General features: G+C 42.9%; 1 protein-coding gene across 1 annotated transcript in view; it reads left to right on the forward strand.

Moving 5' to 3' along the window:
* LOC126095421 (protein O-mannosyl-transferase TMTC2-like) overlaps positions 1–22,300 on the forward strand; it is a 1,040,622-nt gene extending 1,018,322 nt beyond the window's left edge. Inside the window, exon 18 of the mRNA XM_049910218.1 lies at positions 20,497–22,300. Coding sequence (XP_049766175.1) covers positions 20,497–20,658 — 162 coding nt within the window. The 3' untranslated portion in view covers positions 20,659–22,300. The remainder of the gene's footprint in view (positions 1–20,496) is intronic.
* The last annotated feature ends 394 nt before the right edge of the window (positions 22,301–22,694 follow it).

Here is a 22,694-nt window from a genome sequence, read left to right on the forward strand (position 1 = left end):
CTGTTAGAACGTCTGTTATTGTCATAAGGCTGGTATCTATTATCCTGTCTGTTTCGTCTGTCATTCTCAAAATTACCCATATAACGTCCGTTCCGATCATTATCCCTTCTCTCTGAAAATCTGTTGTGATAACTGTTACTGAAAAAATTACAAGAAGTCCCGTCGTCGTTGTCATACTCAAGTTCTTGTAGCAAGGCTTAAAAGTCTCAATGTCGTCTTTCCATCTTCCGGTTAAAGCAATTTGTCTTATCGATTGTGGCAGCTTAGTTAAACAAATGCGAATTAATTCAGTCGGGCTATAAGGGTTGGAAAGGAACTGATTCTTTCGAATCATGTCTTCAAAGTATTCTGCTGGCGTGCGGAACTCAGACTGTTTAAAATTACGCTGCATAATAAGACTGTGTTTGACTCTGTCTTGCGTGTTTTCGGACCAATATGCCGATAGAAATGCATGATAAAAATCATTTAGATTATTACAATCTCTAATAAGTACGCGCATGCGCGTCGCCGGTTCGTTTTCTAAATATCCACACATAAATCCCAGTTTGTGACTTGGTGGCCAATTTGGTGGAAGTGCGTACATAAATTGATCTAACCATGAACATGGATGTATGTCGTTCTTAGAATTGCGAAAGATCTTAAATTTCCGAACAGTTAAGAAGTGTTTATAGTCAAAGTTTTCTCCTCGTGGCGACAAAGACCTACCGCGTCTGTCCCAGTACGAATGTCGATTATTGTCAAGTTCGCGCGCCTGGCGCTCTCTTGTTGCTTCTCGTAAATGAAATAAATTACTTTCTTCAAACCCCTCTGCTATCTGTGATTCTAAATTTCTTCTGCTGTCTTTTCCTACAATTTCGCCTTCAATTTGTTTGACTTGCTTTCGTAACGCCTCAAATTCCCTTTTAACGCGTTCATTAAATTTTCCCTGATTTTAAACATGTTTATTTCTGATCTGGTACTCTTCTGTTTCTGCAAATGGCAATGGAGCTGTATCATCTGTCCCCATTTAAACTAAGACTTGTCAATTTATCTGCAATCTCCTCAACTCTTTCCGATAAGTCACCTATTTTTTCTTTCTGTTTATTTACGTCTTCCGTAAGTGTCGCGACTCGGGTTTCAGTATTGACACATTTAGTAGTTAGCTGTTCATACTGTTGTGTTAGGTTATTTATTCTGTCATTTGGTACGGATTCCTTGATTCTTTCAAATATTTCTTCCTTATCGTGTGCACGTTGTAAGTTTAAATCTGAAAATTTTTGTACTATCACGCGATCGCTTTCTTTCTTTTCTCTATCCTGTTCCTTTTGTTTTATTTCTATTGAAATTAATCTATTATTGTGAGCATTCAAAATTGGTTGTACTACTTCTTTCTTTAATTCATCTTTCATGTTTTTGAAACATGTCCTTATTTGTGAGTCCAACCGTGTTTCCATTGTTTCCGTCTCTGTTTTAATTGTTCCTATTTGTGATCCCACTGTTTTTAATTCATATCTTAACTGTGATCCCAGTGAGTCTATCCGTGTTTCCATTGTTCCCATATCAGTTTCTAACCGTGTGGCCAATGTTCCCATATCTGTTTTAATTGTTCCTATCTGTGATTCTAACCGTGATCCGAAATTTAATATTGCACTCATCAACTGTTCCATATTAACTTGTTCGAAATTCTTTTCGCCCCTATCATTTCCCGCAAAACCAACTTCCTTCGTCATAGCTGTAAAGCTACCTGTGTTCAATACCATTCCATAATCTTCTGTCGTTAATCTCGAATTCTGAAAATTTTTTGATTGTGAAAAATTTTGAACTGGTTCCGGACTATTTTCCCGACTTATTAAATTGTTTTCAACTTCATTATTCATCATACTGTTCTCCTGTGTTGGCGAGTTCGCCATGTCAACAATTTCGTCATTCTGTCTATCCATCATTTTTGCCTTTTTCATCGATCGCGTAATCATTTACAAAACATACAAAACTCGTCACACTTTATCTCCAACAATACCATTCACACGAAATGCTTCCCGACAAACACGATTAACGAACAATTGAAATCTTCATAATTGCACAAAATTGTCAAACCCGTATACAAGACAACAAAAATTAAATTCTGCAGAAATACCATTAGAAGAATGACAATTACCAAATCTACACATGCAATATAGACTACAATTACTAAACTACAAATTACTACAACTATACTACTGTCTGCTATTTTTACTATCAAAAGAATTCCAAGGGACGATCCGAAGCAGCAGTCGCCACGTGCATGGGGGCTTAATTAAATATAATTATGCAAATAATTTTAATTTTAGTCGCTGTCTGTCCGGTTACGCACTCTCGTAACCGGTTGGCCCTGACTGGTATTAGTACGCAATCTGACTGCATAGAATAACAACAAAGAATGAAAGAAAACTTCCGTTAACACAATTAATTAATTAAGTCCCCAGCAACTATAAAAGCTACCAAACAAAAACTACGAAACAACAAAGCACAAGTGTAACTGTTCTGTGTGTGGAAGTGTGATTCAACGTACACATCTGGCACGGTTCTTCCTCAATAAGACAAGATATTTTAAACACCATTTATACTGAAGTAATTAAAAAAAATACTATAATTGCACATAGAAACCAGAATTACACTCTAATACATGAACACAAGCCAGATGCTTTGTTGACTGAACCTGTGAACAAGAGACATTGTTAGTTAGGACATTTGAAATAAAAAAAATTTTCTTTACCTTCATACACTCCTGGAAATTGAAATAAGAACACCGTGAATTCATTGTCCCAGGAAGGGGAAACTTTATTGACACATTCCTGGGGTCAGATACATCACATGATCACACTGACAGAACCACAGGCACATAGACACAGGCAACAGAGCATGCACAATGTCGGCACTAGTACAGTGTATATCCACCTTTCGCAGCAATGCAGGCTGCTATTCTCCCATGGAGACGATCGTAGAGATGCTGGATGTAGTCCTGTGGAACGGCTTGCCATGCCATTTCCACCTGGCGCCTCAGTTGGACCAGCGTTCGTGCTGGACGTGCAGACCGCGTGAGACGACGCTTCATCCAGTCCCAAACATGCTCAATGGGGGACAGATCCGGAGATCTTGCTGGCCAGGGTAGTTGACTTACACCTTCTAGAGCACGTTGGGTGGCACGGGATACATGCGGACGTGCATTGTCCTGTTGGAACAGCAAGTTCCCTTGCCGGTCTAGGAATGGTAGAACGATGGGTTCGATGACGGTTTGGATGTACCGTGCACTATTCAGTGTCCCCTCGACGATCACCAGTGGTGTACGGCCAGTGTAGGAGATCGCTCCCCACACCATGATGCCGGGTGTTGGCCCTGTGTGCCTCGGTCGTATGCAGTCCTGATTGTGGCACTCACCTGCACCGCGCCAAACACGCATATGACCATCATTGGCACCAAGGCAGAAGCGACTCTCATCGCTGAAGACGACACGTCTCCATTCGTCCCTCCATTCACGCCTGTCGCGACACCACTGGAGGCGGGCTGCACGATGTTGGGGCGTGAGCGGAAGACGGCCTAACGGTGTGCGGGACCGTAGCCCAGCTTCATGCAGACGGTTGCGAATGGTCCTCGCCGATACCCCAGGAGCAACAGTGTCCCTAATTTGCTGGGAAGTGGCGGTGCGGTTCCCTACGGCACTGCGTAGGATCCTACGGTCTTGGCGTGCATCCGTGCGTCGCTGCGGTCCGGTCCCAGGTCGACGGGCACGTGCACCTTCCGCCGACCACTGGCGACAACATCGATGTACTGTGGAGACCTCACGCCCCACGTGTTGAGCAATTCGGCGGTACGTCCACCCGGCCTCCCGCATGCCCACTATACGCCCTCGCTCAAAGTCCGTCAACTGCACATACGGTTCACGTCCACGCTGTCGCGGCATGCTACCAGTGTTAAAGACTGCGATTGAGCTCCGTATGCCACGGCAAACTGGCTGACACTGACGGCGGCGGTGAACAAATGCTGCGCAGCTAGCGCCATTCGACGGCCAACACCGCGGTTCCTGGTGTGTCCGCTGTGCCGTGCGTGTGATCATTGCTTGTACAGCCCCCTCGCAGTGTCCGGAGCAAGTATGGTGGGTCTGACACACCGGTGTCAATGTGTTCTTTTTTCCATTTCCAGGAGTGTATATATTGACGAAACATACACTCTGATCATTACAACATTCGCAATCGAACAGCGTCGGCTGTGTAGCCCATCATAACAACTGCACACAACATGCTCACAACTAGTACTGCAACTACGGCTACCTCAGAACTACAACTGCCCACGGCAACTTCTCAACAAACACTCTCACGACAACTTCTCAACAAGCACTGCCAGTGGAGGCGGCTGAATAATACTCTTTGGCGCAATCTCTGGCGCTGTGACTCAGTGTAGCCACCTTTCAACGTCTATGGAATTTCGGTGTCAATGTGGAACAGTTATAACAAGCTAATTAGCTAATGGTGAGATAAATAATAACTTTCTGCTACCTGATTGACCTAAATATAATTTGCCACACACATTGCAGGAAACCCCCTAAATTCCACTCTGTTCTGAAGATGGAATCTTATCTTTATTGTCGAACAGTAACTGAGCAACAGTATTCCTAGCGTAAAAATTTGGAGTATATTTCCTGGAATTTACTTTCGTGGCAAGAACCTGTGAAGTCCTGCCTACATACAGCGTTGGGGCACATTTGCTATAAGTGTGATTTTGTGCTGTTGAGGTGGATATAAGATTATAACCATCACTGTATGCTATTTCTTTAATTATTTTCATTCAATAGCATACAGAAATGGTTATAATCCTCCACTGATTGGCAATATACTCAGCAAAAAGAAGAGACAGAGGATAACAGCTTTCCTTTTCCAGACAGCACCAAACCACATTGATACCAAATGGAGCTTGATGCTATATTTGGGTAGGGTTTCATAGGTTCTTGCCACGAAACTAAATTCCAGGAAATATACTCCAGCTTTTTATTCTAGGAGTACTGTTGCCAACCTTCTGTTCAATAATAAAGATGAGATTCCATCTTTAGAACGGAATGGAATTTATAGAATTTCCTGCAATCCATGTGGCAAGTTATGTGTAAGTTAATCAGGTAGGGCAGTAACCACTAGACTGACTGAGCATAAAAGGTACTGGAGACTGAGAAAGAACCCACCTTTGCTGAATAAGCTCTGAATGAATGTCTTTCATATTATGTCAAATGTGATATTCTCCATAAGGGACCTAAAGGGAAAAAACTAACATTTATTGAAATTCTGCCCATTACTAAACACCAGTCACAGAATCAGACTTGGTTCCTAATGACCAAACACAGTTCTATTACTCACCCTTATTAAAGTAGCAGCCAGTTATTTTTCCTCCCGCCATTAGCTAATAAGCTTGTTATGACCGTCCCACATACACATTTCTTCCCCTCTTTTTATCGGTCTGTTCATCACATTCATAAAACTGTCCATATGACATAGGAGCCTGTGCCATTAGTGACTTGTTGAACATTTCTGTTTTATAAACTCACAAAGTTTTAATATTCGAATATACTGTAATGTAAGATTTATTTGTTCAGTATCTCTTTAGATATTACATCTTGCCTGTGTTTTGAATCGATATAATCAAAAAATGTCAAATATCTTTGTACAGAAATCTTTGTACGGCTAGTTATTTGGACTATCTGTTCAACATTAAGTTATCTGATGTTGGCATAAGAAGCTAAAACCGGTTTAAAACGAACCAATAAATATTATTGTGGAACATTAATAGTTGTGTTCAGGTTATGAATATTTCTATGTTCCTGCAAGAGCCGAGAGAGTATTCTATAGATATCATCAGATGTGCTAACAACCCGCCAGGTTAGCTGAGAGTACTAATGCGTTGCTTCCTGGTCTCGGGTAGGCGCGCTGGGCCCGGATCGAATCTGCCCGGCGGACTAACGATGAGGGCCAGTGTGTCGGCCAGCCTAGATGTAGTTTTTAGTCAATTTTCCACACCCCGCTAGGTGAATACCGGGCTCGTCCCCACGTTCCGCCTCAGTTACACGGCTCGCAGACATCTGAACTCATCCGCACTATTCCATGGATTATGCTGGACGCAGACAGTTGGGATTTTCCAAGGTATCCAGTAACTTTTGATCACATAGTGTATTTAAGATATACAGGAAAGTACCCTCAACAGGCACAGTAATACCAGCCAGTTCCTAGCATCCCATAATATATACTGCCTACTGTCTGCACCCAAAACCAAACCAGATTTTGAAAATGAATTGAAAATAATCAACGGAATAGCATACAGTAATGGTTATAATCCTACACTGACTGACGATATACTCAGCAAAAAGAAGAGATAGAGGATAACAGCTCTCCTTTAATCATCTCAGACAGCACAAAACCACACAGTTAGCAAATGGGCACTGACGCTATATGTGGATGGGACTTCACAGGTTCTTGCCATAAAACTAAATTCCAGGAAATATAATCTAGCTTTTTCACTTGTAATACAGTGTCCACCTTCTGTTCAGCAGTAAAGATAAGGTTCCATCATTAGAACAGAGTGGAACTTACAGAATTTCCTGCAGTCTGTTTGGAAGTTATGTGTAGGTCAATCAGGTAGGCCAATAAACACTAGACTGACTGAGCATAAAAGGTACTGCAGGCTGAGAAAGAAAGATGCCACCTGCGACCTTCGATGAACATGCTCTGAATGAATGTCATTCATATTATGTGGAATGTGAATTCTCCATAAAGGAACTAAAGGAGGAAAACTAACATTACTTGAAATTCTGACCATTAATAAACACCAGTCAAAGAAACCATACCTGGTCCTTGATGATCAAACACAGTTTCATTACTCATTCGTATTTAAGTAGCTGACGACGGCCTAAGACACCGAAAGCCGGTTCATGACGTACTAATAAGTATTATTGTGGAACATTAATACGTTATATTCGAGTTATTAAATGTTTACGTAATTTACTGCTGTCATGGTGCCTTCGATTACTACCACAGATCCCGTAGAATTCCAACTCATTGTGCCCCATAGCATTGTTCTGCCCTCACCAGCCTCCATCTCTGTCGCGTTGCATGTTTCGTGCAGCAGTTCGCCTGGATGACAGCGTGTAAGGACCCAACTATCGACCTGGTGTAACAATAAATGCGATTAATTTGACAGGTGAAACGTTCCTATCAATCCACGGTGAAAGCTAAACTATGCTGTGCCCACAGCAGTCATAAATGACATCTACATCTACATCTACATTTATACTCCGCAAGCCACCCAACGGTGTGTGGCGCAGGGCACTTTACGTGCCACTGTCATTATCTCCCTTTCCTGTTCCACTCACGTACGGCTCGCGGTAAGAACGACTGCGGGAAAGCCTCCGTGCGCGTTCGAATCTCTCTAATTTTACATTCGTGATCTCCTCGGGAGGTATAAGTAGGGGGAAGCAATATATTCGATGCCTCATCCAGAAACGCACCCTCTCGAAACCTGGACAGCAAGCTACACAGCGATGCAGAGTGCCTCTCTTGCAGAGTCTGCCACTTGAGTTTCCTAAACATCTCCGTAACGCTATCACGCTTACCAAATAACCCTGCGACGATCGCGCCGCTCTTCTTTGGATCTTCTCTATCTCTTCTGTCAACCCGACCTGGTACGGATCCCACTCTGATGAGCAATATTCGAATATAGGTCGAACGAGTGTTTTGTAAGCCACCTCCTTTGTTGGTGGACTACTTTTTCTAAGTACTCTCCCAGTGAATCTCAACCTGGCACCCGCCTTACCAACAATTAATTTTATATGATCATTCCACTTCAAATCGTTCCGCACGCATACTCCCAGATATTTTACAGAAGTAACTACTACCAGTGTTTGTTCCGTTATCATATAATCATACAATAAAGGATCCTTCTTTCTATGTATTCTCAATACATTACATTTATCTATGTTAAGGGTCAGTTGCCACTCCCTGCACCAAGTGCCCATCCGCTGCAGATCTTCCTACATTTCGCTACAATTTTCTAATGCTGCAACTTCTCTGTATACTACAGCATCATCCGCGAAAAGCCGCATGGAACTTCCGACACTATCTACTAGGTCATTTATATATATTGTGAAAAGCAATGGTCCCATAACACTCCCCTGTGGCACGCCAGAGGTTACTTTAACGTCTGTAGGCGTCTCTCCATTGAGAACAACATGCTGTGTTCTGTTTGCTAAAAACTATTCAATACAGCCACATATCTGGTCTGATATTCCGTAGGCTCTTACTTTGTTTATCAGGCGACAGTGCGGAACTGTATCGAACGCCTTCCGGAAGTCAAGAAAAATAGCATCTACCTGGAAGCCTGTATGTAATATTTTCTGGGTCTCATGAACAAATAAAGCGAGTTGGGTCTCACACGATCGCTGTTTCCGAAATCCATGTTGATTACTACGGAGTAGATTCTGGGTTTCCAGAAATGACATGATATGCGAGCAAAAAACATACTCTAAAATTTTACAATAGATCGATGTCAGAGATATAGGCCTATAGTTTTGCGCATCTGCTCGACAACCCTTCTTGAAAACTGGAACTATATGTGCCCTTTTGCATTCATTTGGAACCTTCCGTTCCTCTAGAGACTTGCGGTACACGGCTGTTAGAAGGGGGGCAATTTCTTTCGCATACTCTGTGTAGAATCGAATTGGTATCCCGTCAGGTCCAGTGGACTTTACTCTGTTGAGTGATCTGCTTTTCTATTCCTTGGACATTTATTTCGATGTCAGCCATTTTTTCGTTCGTGCGAGGATTTAGAGAAGGAACTGCTGTGCGGTCTTCCTCTGTGAAACAGCTTTGGAAAAAGGTGTTTAGTATTTCTGCTTTACGCGTGTCATCCTCTGTTTCAATGCCATTATCATCCCACAGTGTCTGTATATGTTGTTTCGATCCACTTACCGATTTAACGTAAGACCAGAACTTCCTAGGACAGTCTGTGAAGTCGGTACATAGAATTTTACTTTCGAATTCACTGAACGCTTCACGCATAGCCCTCCTTACGCTAACTTTGACACCGTTGGATCGACACAGGAATATGCAGGCGTCGTGTGATATGGAGGTCCATGTTCAACAATGGCCTTTCAACGGTGTGCTCCTAAACGCTTCTCCCTGCGCCTGTACTCTGTCGTCATATCGGCCACAGACGGCTGCTTATTCTGAATTACACAGTGGGGGATCCTCCGATTTCTACGTTTTGTGATGAGATGCGGTCGTCCAATATCAAACAGCCTACTTGTTATTCCACCATGGTTCAGTAACTTTCCATAAATGCAGACGACAGCAGTTCGTCAACAGGCAACCAGCTTCACCATTTCAGATATTGTCGTTTCCAACCGCAGCGCGACAACAATGTGCGTATTGTCAAAACCGCGTATATCAGTGGATTTCTACATTTGTGGCCCATATCGTCACTGCAATTACTGCCCATTCGTTCCTCTTCTGCTTACAATCTTTCTTTACTATCTCAAGCAACACCATCAGCAGGCATTCAACCTCGCGGTGGGCTGTAATCAAATGGTTCAAACGGCTCTAAGCACTATGGAACTTAACATCTGAGGTCATCAGTCCCCTAGACTTAGAACTACTTAGGTCTAAATCTAACTAACCTAAGGACATCACACACATCCATTTCCGAGGCAGGATTCGAACCTGCGACTGTAGCAGCAGCGCGGTTCCGGACTGAAGCGCCTAGAACCACTCGGCCACGGGCTGTGATCATCAGTTTATTTTCCACACGTTTTTCATTAACGACACTCAACGTTTTTGGAACTGTTGATATAGACTGACTTTCTCGAACAATTAGTAGCTAGTTTGAAGGTTGCGTCTTGCAATTCCCTTTAGTTACATGTATGAATTGCGGAAGCATGACTTCTATGGAACGCAGCTGTTTATGGACCGTAATTGGCGAGCTTTCAGGGGTAAGCTGGGAGATCAGGTGTATGTCCGTAATTTTCCCGGGAGGGAGGTGCGTGTTGGCAACCTTGGTAAGTTTACTCCCCGTTTCCTGGGTCCGTGCACGATTATGCGGATTTTAGGCCCAGTTAATCTTCTGGTTAAGGACAACCGTACCGGTAAGCAATACCAGGTCTACCTTAATCAAATTAAGTTTGGTTAGGCCGCTAATTGGGTCTCCTAACACATCCCCCAGAGTTTCTCCTTGAGAGGAGGACGTTGAGCTGTGTTGCGGCTCACGTTGGTGCTGTTTGTCGGTTTCCGCCCTCTGTTAGAGGCCAGACCGTATCCTTTAGTTGGCATGGTTGCAGTTGTTTGTCTTCTTCACGTCTTGACTGGCGCCACTAGTTTCGCAAGCGTTGCCTGTCCGCTAGTGGTAGCAGCGGCGGTTATCGATATGTAGTAACTGTTGCCCTGTCTTTGGGGCGACGTCGTTGTTTTTCCATGTCGTGTGAGTGTGGCAGTTCGGTTGCGGACTCAGGAGGAACCAGGTTCTCGCAGTGCGCAAGGACTGCCGGATGGAAGGGCTGTGGTCACGAGGATGCACGACCTCGCCGTAAACCAGAACATGTAGGCTTTAAGATGGGTGCATTTCAATTCAAGTAGAGAAACCACCATTGTGACCTCACGATTCTCCAGTGACTTGGGTTCGTGTTGCTGCTCGTAGTCTCGCCGAGGTGAAGAGCAGCGAGTGGAGTGCTTAGTGAAAGCGGATCTGATTAGCTTTCCTCGTCTTCTTATTACTATTTACTGCATCCGGCTTGTTACAATTTGTCAAGGTCAACCAGCGGTATTTTTCCTGACTGGTGGCCGCTAACGCCCAGTTATCTGCGCTGGTGGTTAGTGTATGTAACGCTGGTGTACGTTTCCTCGCCTTACCGCTGCTGTCCGGTAAGGCGTGTTGTTTTCACTTTCTTTATTGTAGGCCGTTTGTTTTTCTTCTACTCTGGTGGTAGTGATTCCTTTCTCGTTCCGGACGCTCTAAGCACAATATTCTGGGGGCGTAGTGCAGTCTGCCGGTTCCGGCTTTGGCATGTTGTTCCATTCTTGCATTTGGTTTATTGGACGTCAGGTAGCTTCAGCAAGATTGTCATTAGTCATTCGTTAGACTGCCACTAGTCTGAGTTACCATCTTGTGAAGTGAATGCAACTCTTGGCTGCCTATCTCATCGCTCGTGAAAGTGTTTGTTGCCGGACCTTCTCAGAGGTCGATTCCTGGAGCACCGTCTGTGACTGGTCCTTGTGTTTTATTATTGTATTATTCATTACCATACCTTGTAATGCCTACATTAAAGATTATGTATGTCCAGTTAATAGTTCCAGTCGCCTTCTGGAATAAATCTAGCACTATAAGGGTTGTGTTACAAGGTTACCATCATATTATTTCACCCGTTTGGTGGTCAGTTGCTTGTTTCTTTCAATTAACATTTGCTTGTATTTGCTGTTTTTCAGCAGTTTTCTAAATTTTTTTATATAATTTCCGTCCCTAACGTATAAGGCCTTCAGCCTTGATTGTAGTCATTTCCTTTTAAAAAAATAATTCGGTATTTGTATTTTAACACTACGCCCTATTTACTGCCATTCCTGGCGTCTGATACCTTCTGCTGTGTTTGTGGCCACTTATCTTTTAATATTTCAATACCTGAAAGTTGTAATCGCAGCAAGTTCTTAAACATTCTTAATTTATTGCCATTCTTGGCGCGTGAGGCCTTCAGCCGTGATCACAGTGGCTTGTTTTCTTTTAAACGTTATCTGTATCTGTATTTTATCCTGATTTGCTCCATTGTAACGCACTGAAATCACTATTATTTACACAGTTGTTTATTCCTTTATTAATAACCTGTCGTATTTTTTATTTATTGTTGTGTCTTGAATTACTGTTTTAAAAATAAATGTGTGTAAATGTAAAAGGCAACCAGTAGTAAGTGATTACGGCCCCGTCCACAATCGTAACCGAATCCTGCCTTCCCTTGACTATAAGGTAACGTCGCAGCAAGTGTGTCCGTCCAGGGGTGGCTTTTATGTCACATCGCTGCCCACGTTTACTACTTCCTGTTGCTATGTTTAATGCACAACATGGGAAGATTTTGTGACAGAGGCTATCGAATACGTATGATCACAATGCAGACTCATCGAACGACGTGCCAGATGGTCACAAAGCGTGAGAACGAGTGGCTGGGGGAGCGTAAAGACGGAATTAATTGCTAAATTAACATATTTGTGCGGTCTCACGTTGATTCTGAGGTCGTGCGGAGAATTTTTATTGCTTTTTCGGTGGTCGGGAATTGGTCATTAATGACCGGGAATCTTGTTATGAATATTAACGATAGACTGGCCCTAGAAGCCGTTTTACTAGTTTTTCAGCCGTGGCCGTGCAGTTCTAGGCGCTTCTGTCTGGAACCGCGTGACCGCTACGGTCGCAGGTTCTGAAAGGTGGCTACACTGAGCCACAGCGCCAGAGAGTATTGTTTCGCCGCCTCCACTGGCAGTGATTATTCAGACGTAGCGGCAAGCAGTGCTTGCCGAGAAGTTGTGGTGGACACTGCTTGTCGTGAAGTCAGAGTGAGATGTGGTAGTTACTATGCACCGTTTATGGTACAAGAGCTAGAGCTCGCAACCGGCGGAGAAGAAGCCAGCGGCTACGGAACACCTCTGGAAAACGTTAGGTAAGCAAGTTGCCTTCAGTTGTGATAGGGAAAGTGATCGCAGACATTTCTTGTTAATCCTGGCACATCTTTAAAGTGGAAGTTTCATTTACTGTAACCCTCTGTGTAGTGTATGGGGGTCAAATCCGCGTTTACTGTGAGAGACTACATTTTGCGACCGTCCATAATAATCGTTACATAACCTCCAAATCGTTTTCAGTTTTCGCTGCTTACAATTAAAGAGAATCAACAGAACGGCTGATCAGCCGCTCTCGAATCCCTATTTCAGTATGTTTCTGTTACGTTTAGATGCGTCATTAATCGATGTTTAATATCATTATTTTGATAGTATTACAGATGGTCTTTAAGTTCTAGCATTGGCACTTCTATTTGCTGTAGGAAAGGCAGGCTAAGTTTGTAAATGTCTCTCTAGAAAGGACTAGTATACGGTAACATAAATGGCACCACCTAAAGATAGTTTCAAGATTGAATAGACTAGAGAAAATTAGCGCGCGAAAGTTTCCGATTATCTTTAGCTGTTAAGAATTTTTCTTGCTTATTGATGGCTCTTGTTGGAAAAATCGTGTTATTAGCAAGTTTTCTTTTGTGAGTGCAGCATAATCCGTCGCCTACGGGACCTGAAGCATTGTCGGAAAGTAAAACAGATCGCATTATCAGAGTAACTTTCATTGACGTGTAACATCACAGTACAGCACGGTGCAACTTTAATTTTCAACAGGCAATACTGTCTGAAATGTTGTTCCGTATTAAAACAGTAACAAAAAGAAAATAAAACCTCGACACACTAAAAAATCTTACACTATAAAGACGCACAGTAGTTCCTGTACTGTAAAACGCGTCTCTATCGCAGGGTAAGATATCGTTAATGTGTGTGAAAGTTTAATAAGAGTACACACCTTATTACCTTACTGTATTGACACAGGACTGATTCATTTTGTGCAGCAAGCTTGCAGGGAGCAATCTGTAGTTTACATCAGACGCATGAATGTTATACACTTGATCAGAAACAGCTTAAGCTCTTTAACGAAGTTTTCAAAATTCGGAACAAATTCATTGGCAGATGTTTCGCCAGCAGACAGCTTCTGCTGGAATTAATTAAATTTCGAATGCCGTGTTGTTTTTTCTACCGATGCAGCCAGACTGGCTGTAAACTTTTTGTTGTAATTGTCTTCATCTAATTTTTCATATAAAATCACTGCTTTTTCTTTCATGATCGGTCCAGACAAAGATGCTCGTTTTCTTCCGTCCTGCTCAAGCTATACCATAAAGCGTTGCTTGGAATTTCACTTTTATGGTTCTTCAAAGACTAGCGTATTTTCAGTTCGTTCTCATCATCAGTCACCATTGTGTGGCTTCAAAGAGTATTCCTAATTTTTCTCCAGTTTTTAAGAGTTGTTACGCCAACCCCTACCTAAGAGTTGTTTCGCCAACCCCTACCTCATTTCTACTGCTTTGAAGACTCGCCGTTGTCTAACCTCTGCCGGTCGCTGTGGTCGAGCGGTTCTAGGCGCTTCAGTCCGGAACCGCGCTGCTGCTACGGTCGCAGGTTCGAGTCCTGCCTCGGGCATGGATGTGGGTCATGTCAGGTTAGATAGGTTTAAGTAGTTCTAAGTCTAGGGGACTGATGACTGTTAAGTTCCATAGTGCTTAGTGCCATTTGAACCATCTAACCTCTCAAGTACTTTCAGTTTCTCCGCTGAAGCAAGCATCACATGTTTACGTTTAACTGACGCCATAATTTATTTTTACGTATCTTAATATGCAATAAGAGTACTCTCACTAATTTGTGAGACATGTGTGTTCACAATAACACTTATTGATAGAGTTAGAATCAAGTCATTCCATACCAAAATTGATCGAACTACTGCATCCTTCTTCGTCAACTGCCTACTGATCCATATTGCAGTCCAAACGAACGCCGGAAATATGGTAGAAGGACTAAGCGTGAAGTCGATCCAACTGAGGTCGGATCAACGGGCTCTACTGTATATTATGCTTGAGTTCTTGTCTTTTATTTTCTGGAGAATATATCCCAGGAAAATTGGCCCGAAAAAAGGCCGCGCTGCTCAATAAATATGCACAAGCTGGATATAATTTTAACTGATGTTCGGCGTCTCAGGTAAGAGCTATATTAGTAAGTGATTGTTTCTGTCTTGTGATAAACTTTTGTGGATCGAAAAACCACGAACAGTTTAGACGTTTTTTAGTTTTTCCCTTATAACTCAAAAACGATGCATTCTAGACCATTTCCAAATACTAAAATGAAAGAGTGTAAAATTTCTCGTAAAATGACCTACTTAAAAGTTAAAATCGGCTCAGCCATTTAGCCACAATTGATCGTCAAAGATCGCCAATTTTTGCCAACCTGGCGGAAAACTGAGTTACAGTATGCTCATATTACAGCGTCTGTAACGTAAAAACGACTACTCCAAATGAAAAGGATCATGAAAGTTGTAGAGAATCAAATTCTGCGTAAAAAGATAACATAAATTTTAAAATTCGATCATTCCTAAGCAAAGATACCAATAAAAACATGGAAGCAGGTCAGAAATTTTGAAAACCTATGCCTAACGTCGATTAAAATTATTTCCACCATGTGATTATTTATCTACGTCTACATCATATTCCGCAAGTCACTTAATGGTGTCTGGCGGAGGGTACTTTCGGTACCAGTATCTGATCCCTCCAACCCTGCTCCACTTGCGAATAGTGCGTGGGAAGAATGACTGTTGGTAAGCCTCTGTATTGGCTCTAACTTCTCGAATTTTCTCCTCGTGGTCAATACGCGAGATGTATGTGGGGGAAAGTAATATTTTGTCCGACTCCTCCTGAAAAGTACAGTAAAATGAAAACCAGACGTATGGAAAAAAAGTAAGTAAACTGTTTGTTTTTTCAAAAGTAATCGCCATAACTGTTAACGTTGTCATGTACGTACGCAGTGGTAAGGAGATGTGGGCTACAGAGTGCTGTGACAACTGTCATCATAGCAAAGCTGGACGGGAGCAGAAATGATTAGTGAACGAGTTAACACAGAAAACAAAAGATTTACTTAACTTGTACTTCTCCGATCGAATGAAGACTCAGTACGCATGATGCGTCAAGAAACAGAGTCCAGCTATTGGAGTGTGAATAAGGATGATGACGGAGCCGCGACTAGACAGCGTCTGCATATCTTCATGCAGCGATATGGCTCCGAGCGCGAGTGGGCACAGCCGCTGCCGCCGGCCCTGCCGTATTGTAGCGACAGATGGCGCTCGTGTCACACCGCTGCCAGGGGCGTAGCTCAGCGGGTGTGCTCCATTGTAGAGATGGGCAAAACTGTTCTTTTCAGAGATTGGATCAGAACTGTTCACTCCCTGAAATGAATTAGCTCTTTTTCATGACTCACCACTTATTTACAATAGAAAATAAATGGAAGGCACATTGCTCTTTAAACTTGGTTTATTCCAGTACTATACCTGTATTTTGATCTTATTTGATCCTATTTTGAAGTAACACAGATAATGAGTAAGAATTTTGTATTGTTTATTGAAATTTCCCCGATATGACAAAGTTTTTGATTATTGATTTATTTTGCACTATCGTGGTTTTCTGGGTGATCGGAAAATGTTGTAACTTGAGATTTACATTACCAATATATTTGGCTATAATGTATTAAAATTTCATTAACCTCATACAAATACATTGCAAGCCATATATTTTTAAAGTGAACGTTTCCTTCCGAAGACGCCTAAAATCGCAAAATCCGTACCAGAATAAGAAAAAAATATATAAATTTGACTGTAAAACGAAAGTTCTGCATATAGCCTTACGCAGAATAAAACAAGGAAAATATTGGTGTATCACATTTTGCGATACGTTTATCGGTTCGCTCGTAATTAAAGCGTAAATTCGAGTGTCCATAATAAAAATCCTATAGTAAGAGGAGTCATCAGGAACCTAATCTAATCAGTTTAAACAAATAAAAATAAAATAAAAACAATTGATGTATACATAACATAATAATGTAATATACATATCGGTATTACTACGAAGAACAATATCCAGTATGGACGAACTCCGATGCAGAGGCGCTGAGTCGAGCAGGTCGTGCCACGAGCTGTATTACTGCATGAGCTGAGACCGCAGAGACCAGAGTGACACCTGAGTTGCTTTGCTCAACGCTCTGGCTAGAGTCGAGGTGGTGGGGTGAGCGTTGAGCGGGCGAGTTCTGAGGGTGGGGGGAGCGGTGAACTCACCCGCTCCGAGACAAATCGTCCGTTCCCTTGCGAGCAGGTTGTTGCAAGTAGTTCCTATGTTATCCGCTAGGTGGCTCTCTGTCCTGTTGCTCGCATCAACTGCCCAGAGGGCAGGACGTGCGACTGAAACGATCGCCGACAGAGTGCGATGCGAAGTTAAGCTGCACCAGACACTGCAAGTGGCAGACGACGCACAGAGACGCCATGGCATATGTGAAACACGAAATCCAATGGGGCACTGCACAATGCAGGCAGCCAAGGTAGAAGCAGGGCAGAGGCCGGCGCTGGCTGTGTTGTGTGGCGTGCACTGTGCTCTGACCAGCAGAGGCGCTGCTGATATGCTCCGTCTCTCTCTCTCTCTCTCTCTCTCTCTCTCTCTCTCTCTCTCTCTCTGCCGTGGGAAACGTTTGGAGCTACCGTTCTTTTTTTCTGAATCACTGATTGTTCACTCCTTTGAAAGATTCAACTCTGTGAATTAGTTCAAGAGCGGATCCCCCATCTCTACTCCATTGGGTCTGCCAGATCACGTGGGACCAATGTCAGTGTCAGACGGAAACTTGCAAGTCTGTTACTATGACGACCACGGGGTGTTATCAGTACTTGGTACCACAACTACATTAATCACACTATGAAGCACGACTGTCAGTGCCGTCTTGGAAAAATATTTGCAGTTTCCTGCGGAACCATGACTGCACCCAGGCGAGCCCAAAAGTTACTAAGGTTGTTTCGACTACGCTGCAGAAGTTCCACTGGGAGGCCCTTACATATCGTCTACATAGTCCTCATTTTTTGAGCCCTGAAGAAAGACATTGTGCCCGTCGATTTGCTTCAGATGCAGATGTACACGCCTTGGTGCAATAGTGCTTCCGTAGACAACTGAAAACATGTTTTCATGAAGACATTGACCTTGTCATCTCACATTGAGATAAATTTATTTACAGGTATGGTGACTGGTTTTGAAATAAAAGATTATTTACATTTTTTTTCGATCTGTCTCCTTTTTATTTGACTGTCTCTTATAGTTGTGGCCGATCAGATACGAGACACATAACGTCAATTAAAGTTGCATAAATGGCTCTGAGCACGATGAGACTTAACTGCTGTGGTCATCGGTCCCCTAGAACTTAGAACTACTTAAACCTAACTAACCTAAGGTCATCACACACATCCATGCCCGAGGCAGGATTCGAACCTGCGACCGTAGCAGCAGCGCGGCTCCGGACTGGAGCAACTAGAACCGCTCGGCCACCGCGGCCGGCTAAAGTTGCATACTTTCACCTTTCTGTGTAGTACTTAAGGAAGTGTTATCTGTTTATCCACACAGTGTTCACTAAATGAATGTTGAAGTTTCTTGTAAATGAGCAATATTTTTTCGGTGACAAATTCCATGATGGGATATACAGGGTGGTCCATTGATAGTGACTGGGCCAAATATCTCATGAAATAAGCATCAAACGAAAAAACTACAAAGAACAAAACTCGTCTAGCTTGAAGGGCGAAACCAGATGGCGCTATGGTTGGCCCACTAGATGGCGATGCGGTAGGTCAAACGGATATCAAGTTCGTTTTCTTTTTTTTTTTTTTTTTTTTTTTTTTTTACAATAGGAACCCCCACTTTTATTACATAGTCGTGTAGAACGTGAAGAAATATGAATGTTTTAGTTGGACCACTTTTTTCGCTTTGTGGTAGATGGCGCTGTAATAGTCCCAAACGTATAAGTACGTGGTATCACGTAACATTCCGCCAGCGCGGATTACCCGTGTTAAAATGGACCGTTTACCAAATGCAGAAAAGGTCGATATCGTGTTGATGTATGGCTGTTGTGATCAAAATGCCCAACGGGCGTGTGCTATGTATGCTGCTCGGTATCCTGGACGACATCATCCAAGTGTCCGGACGTTATTTAAGGAAACAGGAAGTGTTCAGCCACATGTGGAACGTCAACCACGACCTGCAACAAATGATGATGTCCAGGTAGGTGTTTTAGAAGCTATCGCGGCTAATCCGCACATCAGTAGCAGACAAATAGCACGAGAATCGGGAATCTCAAAAACGTCGGTGTTGAGAATGCTACATCAACATCGATTGCACCCGTACCATATTTCTATGCACCAGGAATTGCATGGCGACGACTTTGAACGTCGTGTACAGTTCTAACACTGGTCACAAGAGAAATTACGGGACGATGACAGATATTTTGCGCGCGTTCTATTTAGCGACGAAGCGTCATTAACCAACAGCGGTAACGTATACCGGCATAATATGCACTCTTGGGCAACGGAAAATCCACGATGGCTGCGACAAGTGGAACATCAGCGACCTTGGCGGTTTAATGTAAAGTGCGGCATTATGGGAGGAAGGATAATTGGCCCCCATTGGATGACACGGCGGCCAGTCGGTACCTTTGGGCCTTCATGGCCTGTGCGGGAGGAGAGCTATTCCAGAATTGAAGAAAGTGAGTGATACAGCACAAATCTTCAGTTCTAAGTTGAAAGCCACACAAGCATTCTATACAGGAGTTCATCATAGTTGTCGTGAACTGTTCAATATAACGTGACGTATATTCTCTCTCTGAATTTTTTTCGTTTTTGACTAATTCTTTAGTTTATAAATTTTCTAATACATTTTCTAGTTAGTAGTCTGTCAACTACGTAGTACTTCAATGATATCTCCAGTGACGTATTCCCACTCCTAATGTTGTGACTAGGAATGTTGCACACTCGGTTCGCTAGACAAACAATCCAAGAACTCGTATTAATGAGTTTTATTACAAGAAGACAAATACTTAACTTTGATCTGAGAATTCTTGTAGTCCTTTACACATGATCATTCACAAGTGCAATTAGACAGATACGTCGCAGGCAAAGGGCGAATACAAAATAATCAGTCTTCTTCAGAAGAGACAAATAAAAATGGTTCAAATGGCTCTGAGCACTATGGGACTGAACATATGTGGTCATCAGTCCCCTAGAACTTAGAACTACTTAAACCTAACTAACCTAAGGACATCACACACATCCATACCTGAGGCAGGAGTCTAACCTGCGACCGTAGCGATCACGCGGTTCCAGACTGAAGCGCCTAGAACCGCACGGCCACACCGGCCGGCAGAGACAAATACAAGTAACACTTCCGGTCATAGCGACCGCTACTAACGAAAGTCTGTCGTCAACTGAACTGCAGTAACTGCTGATCTCTAACTGAGCTACATAGAGATTACTATAGAAGAGGCTACGATGCATCGGCTTACGAAGTGGCTAACATTGAAGGTGCTATCGAAGTGGGCTGCCACCAGTCGGGTGCCGCGCTATGTCGTCTTCACATAGGGGCCATTGCTGTCGCCTTGTCGTCCTGGAGGGAGGTTGGTGAGCGTGCGATTGGCTGACCTCTTCTCACAGCCTTCTCTTCTCTGTCGTTCCCGACTGGCGTGTCGGCGCTGACTACGCCATAACATCTAATTTGCTCCTCAAGGCGCCCTCTGGAGACTGCTCACTTTTCTAGGTTTTGTTTGTTATCCCCTCCATAAGCCCTTATTGACTATGTTACAACAGACTGCATGTTTTTGCCACGTTGTGTTTCAGGAACCAGCCGGCGTGGGCAACCTTGGCGCGCTCTACCACCTGATGGGCCGGCACGCCGAGGCCGAGAAGTTCTACCGGGAGGCGCTGCGCCTCTTACCCGGTGACCCCGTCACGTTGGCCAACCTGCGGCGACTACACCGTCGCATGGCTGCCGGCACGTGACGATTGACGAGGACTCTGCCCGGGGGATGCCCCACAACATGTGAACAACCCCGTCGGTCGTCTTAGAACTTCAAACAATACCAACTGTTGACATGACAGTAGCACATTGTTAATGTGCAACACTGACGTGGACACCGCCGAAGTATATCACGTCCGCAGATACTTTGAGGCAATTTAAATGTCTTTAAAACTTCTAGCTGCAAACTAAATGACTTGGTTGCAACCCTTTAACCTCTATTTCGTGTGGGACGTCGGAGTCCCAACTACATCTAGGATACATAGAATATCCATCTGACCAATGCAGTACCACATTAATTAACCAGCCTGGAAAATTTTTGAATTGTATGTAGAGAAATTCTCAGGTTTCCAAGCTCACCGCTTTTCTTGTATTATTTCGTTTGTTCGTTCATCGTAAGGATATCACAGCTTTATGAAAACTTACAACAGCTTGCCAATAAACGGAGAAACTCACTGATTTATCCCCTCTGCTTTGGAGGAACGGTGATTCCAGTGTCGTGTCGAACTCTCAGTTCTAAATACACTTGTGTACTCAGCTTTGTTGTATGATTACCCTGAGCGGCGATTACATAGCACTTTTGTTTCGCAGTTTCTGTGATCGCCAGTTAGGAATTCCTTGCTTTTGCCTTAATTCCAAAGGCGTTTTTCGCTTTCGTGTTCGACACAGAGAATGTTTCGATGGAGTTTTAAAAAAATAATTTAGGTTATGTGGTAAAAATACTCCATGGGACAAAAACAGCCACCTTGTGGTTAACATATTCGTTTACCACCGTGTACCTTCAAAAATATGTGGGGTCGTCTCGCTTAAGCGTCTACCACTTCGCAAATGTCGTCACTGTCGCTTCTTAAAGAAAATTACTGAACAAGAGAGCGAGAGGTGTTCAATCTCATTTCGAGTACATACAATTAACTAGATGACAACTTATTTTAGTTATACCAGACACGCTATTAATAAGTCACTGTTGTCTAGTGTATGACTCAATATGAAATTTATTGGATCAATTGTGTGGGACGTAAAAAGATGTTTGAAGTTACAGTAATGAAAAGCACAAAAAAACAGATTTTTTTCCGCTTACGTGAATAATTTCCATCGTGACGAAACATGAAAGATTTTGGGCGGAAGGAATATATTTTCCCAGGAAGAAATTATAATAACTGTACAGAAATGTTGAAGTTTTATTTTTTGTAAAATGTAATGAAAACTATTTTATCAAAATATTTTTCTATGTGTATCGAATTACTAGCTTAAGACAAGAAATGCTTATTTTAAATGTCTGCTTTTTAAGAATTCCATATACAATGTATGTAATTTTACATGCTGCGTATCTAGTCTCTTATGTAGCGCAAATAAAATTATAAAAGGTATGTTATTTGTTTGTGTAATACAACTGCCTTTTCGTGTCTGTGTAATTTTGTCATTGCGACTGAAAAAAAAAGAAAGCCAATCAATGTTTTAGAGGCGCAGTCGTTTGGATTTTAGACTTTGGTCTACAATGTTGCGTATGCTTTCCTTGATTATGGTGATAATTCTGTTGTTCCTGTTACACAATGAAGAAGCTACAGTGCAATGCAAGCTTACACAGAAGCTATTAGCGTTTTTGGTGGTATTTGGTTTAAGGGCATTAGGCACCGGTCCAAGGCATACTTTCTGTGTAACGTTTCGTCTTCCAGTGCTGGAGACGTCATCAGTGGCTACGACTCGTCAGTAATCAATTACATTCTGAAACAAACTCAACAAGCGGAACTGTTTATACCTATCCAGGCAACGGTCGTTTCGTGACTTGTCAGACCATTTCCTAAGGGTCCTCGTACACGATCAAACTAATTTGTCAAATTCGTTCTTATCTATCCACGGATTTGTCAAAGAAGTCCGTACAAAATCCAAGTTTATTTTAAACTCGTTTTAAAGCAGACGCTTTTTGTGTGTTGTGTTACGATACTGGTGGAAATGGCTACAAGTGCAGATAAAGCGCCGGCCGGGGTGGCCGAGCGGTTCTAGGCGCTACAGTCTGGAGCCG

This window comes from Schistocerca cancellata, chromosome 8 (assembly GCF_023864275.1).
Source record: "Schistocerca cancellata isolate TAMUIC-IGC-003103 chromosome 8, iqSchCanc2.1, whole genome shotgun sequence".
Taxonomy (NCBI): domain Eukaryota; kingdom Metazoa; phylum Arthropoda; class Insecta; order Orthoptera; family Acrididae; genus Schistocerca; species Schistocerca cancellata.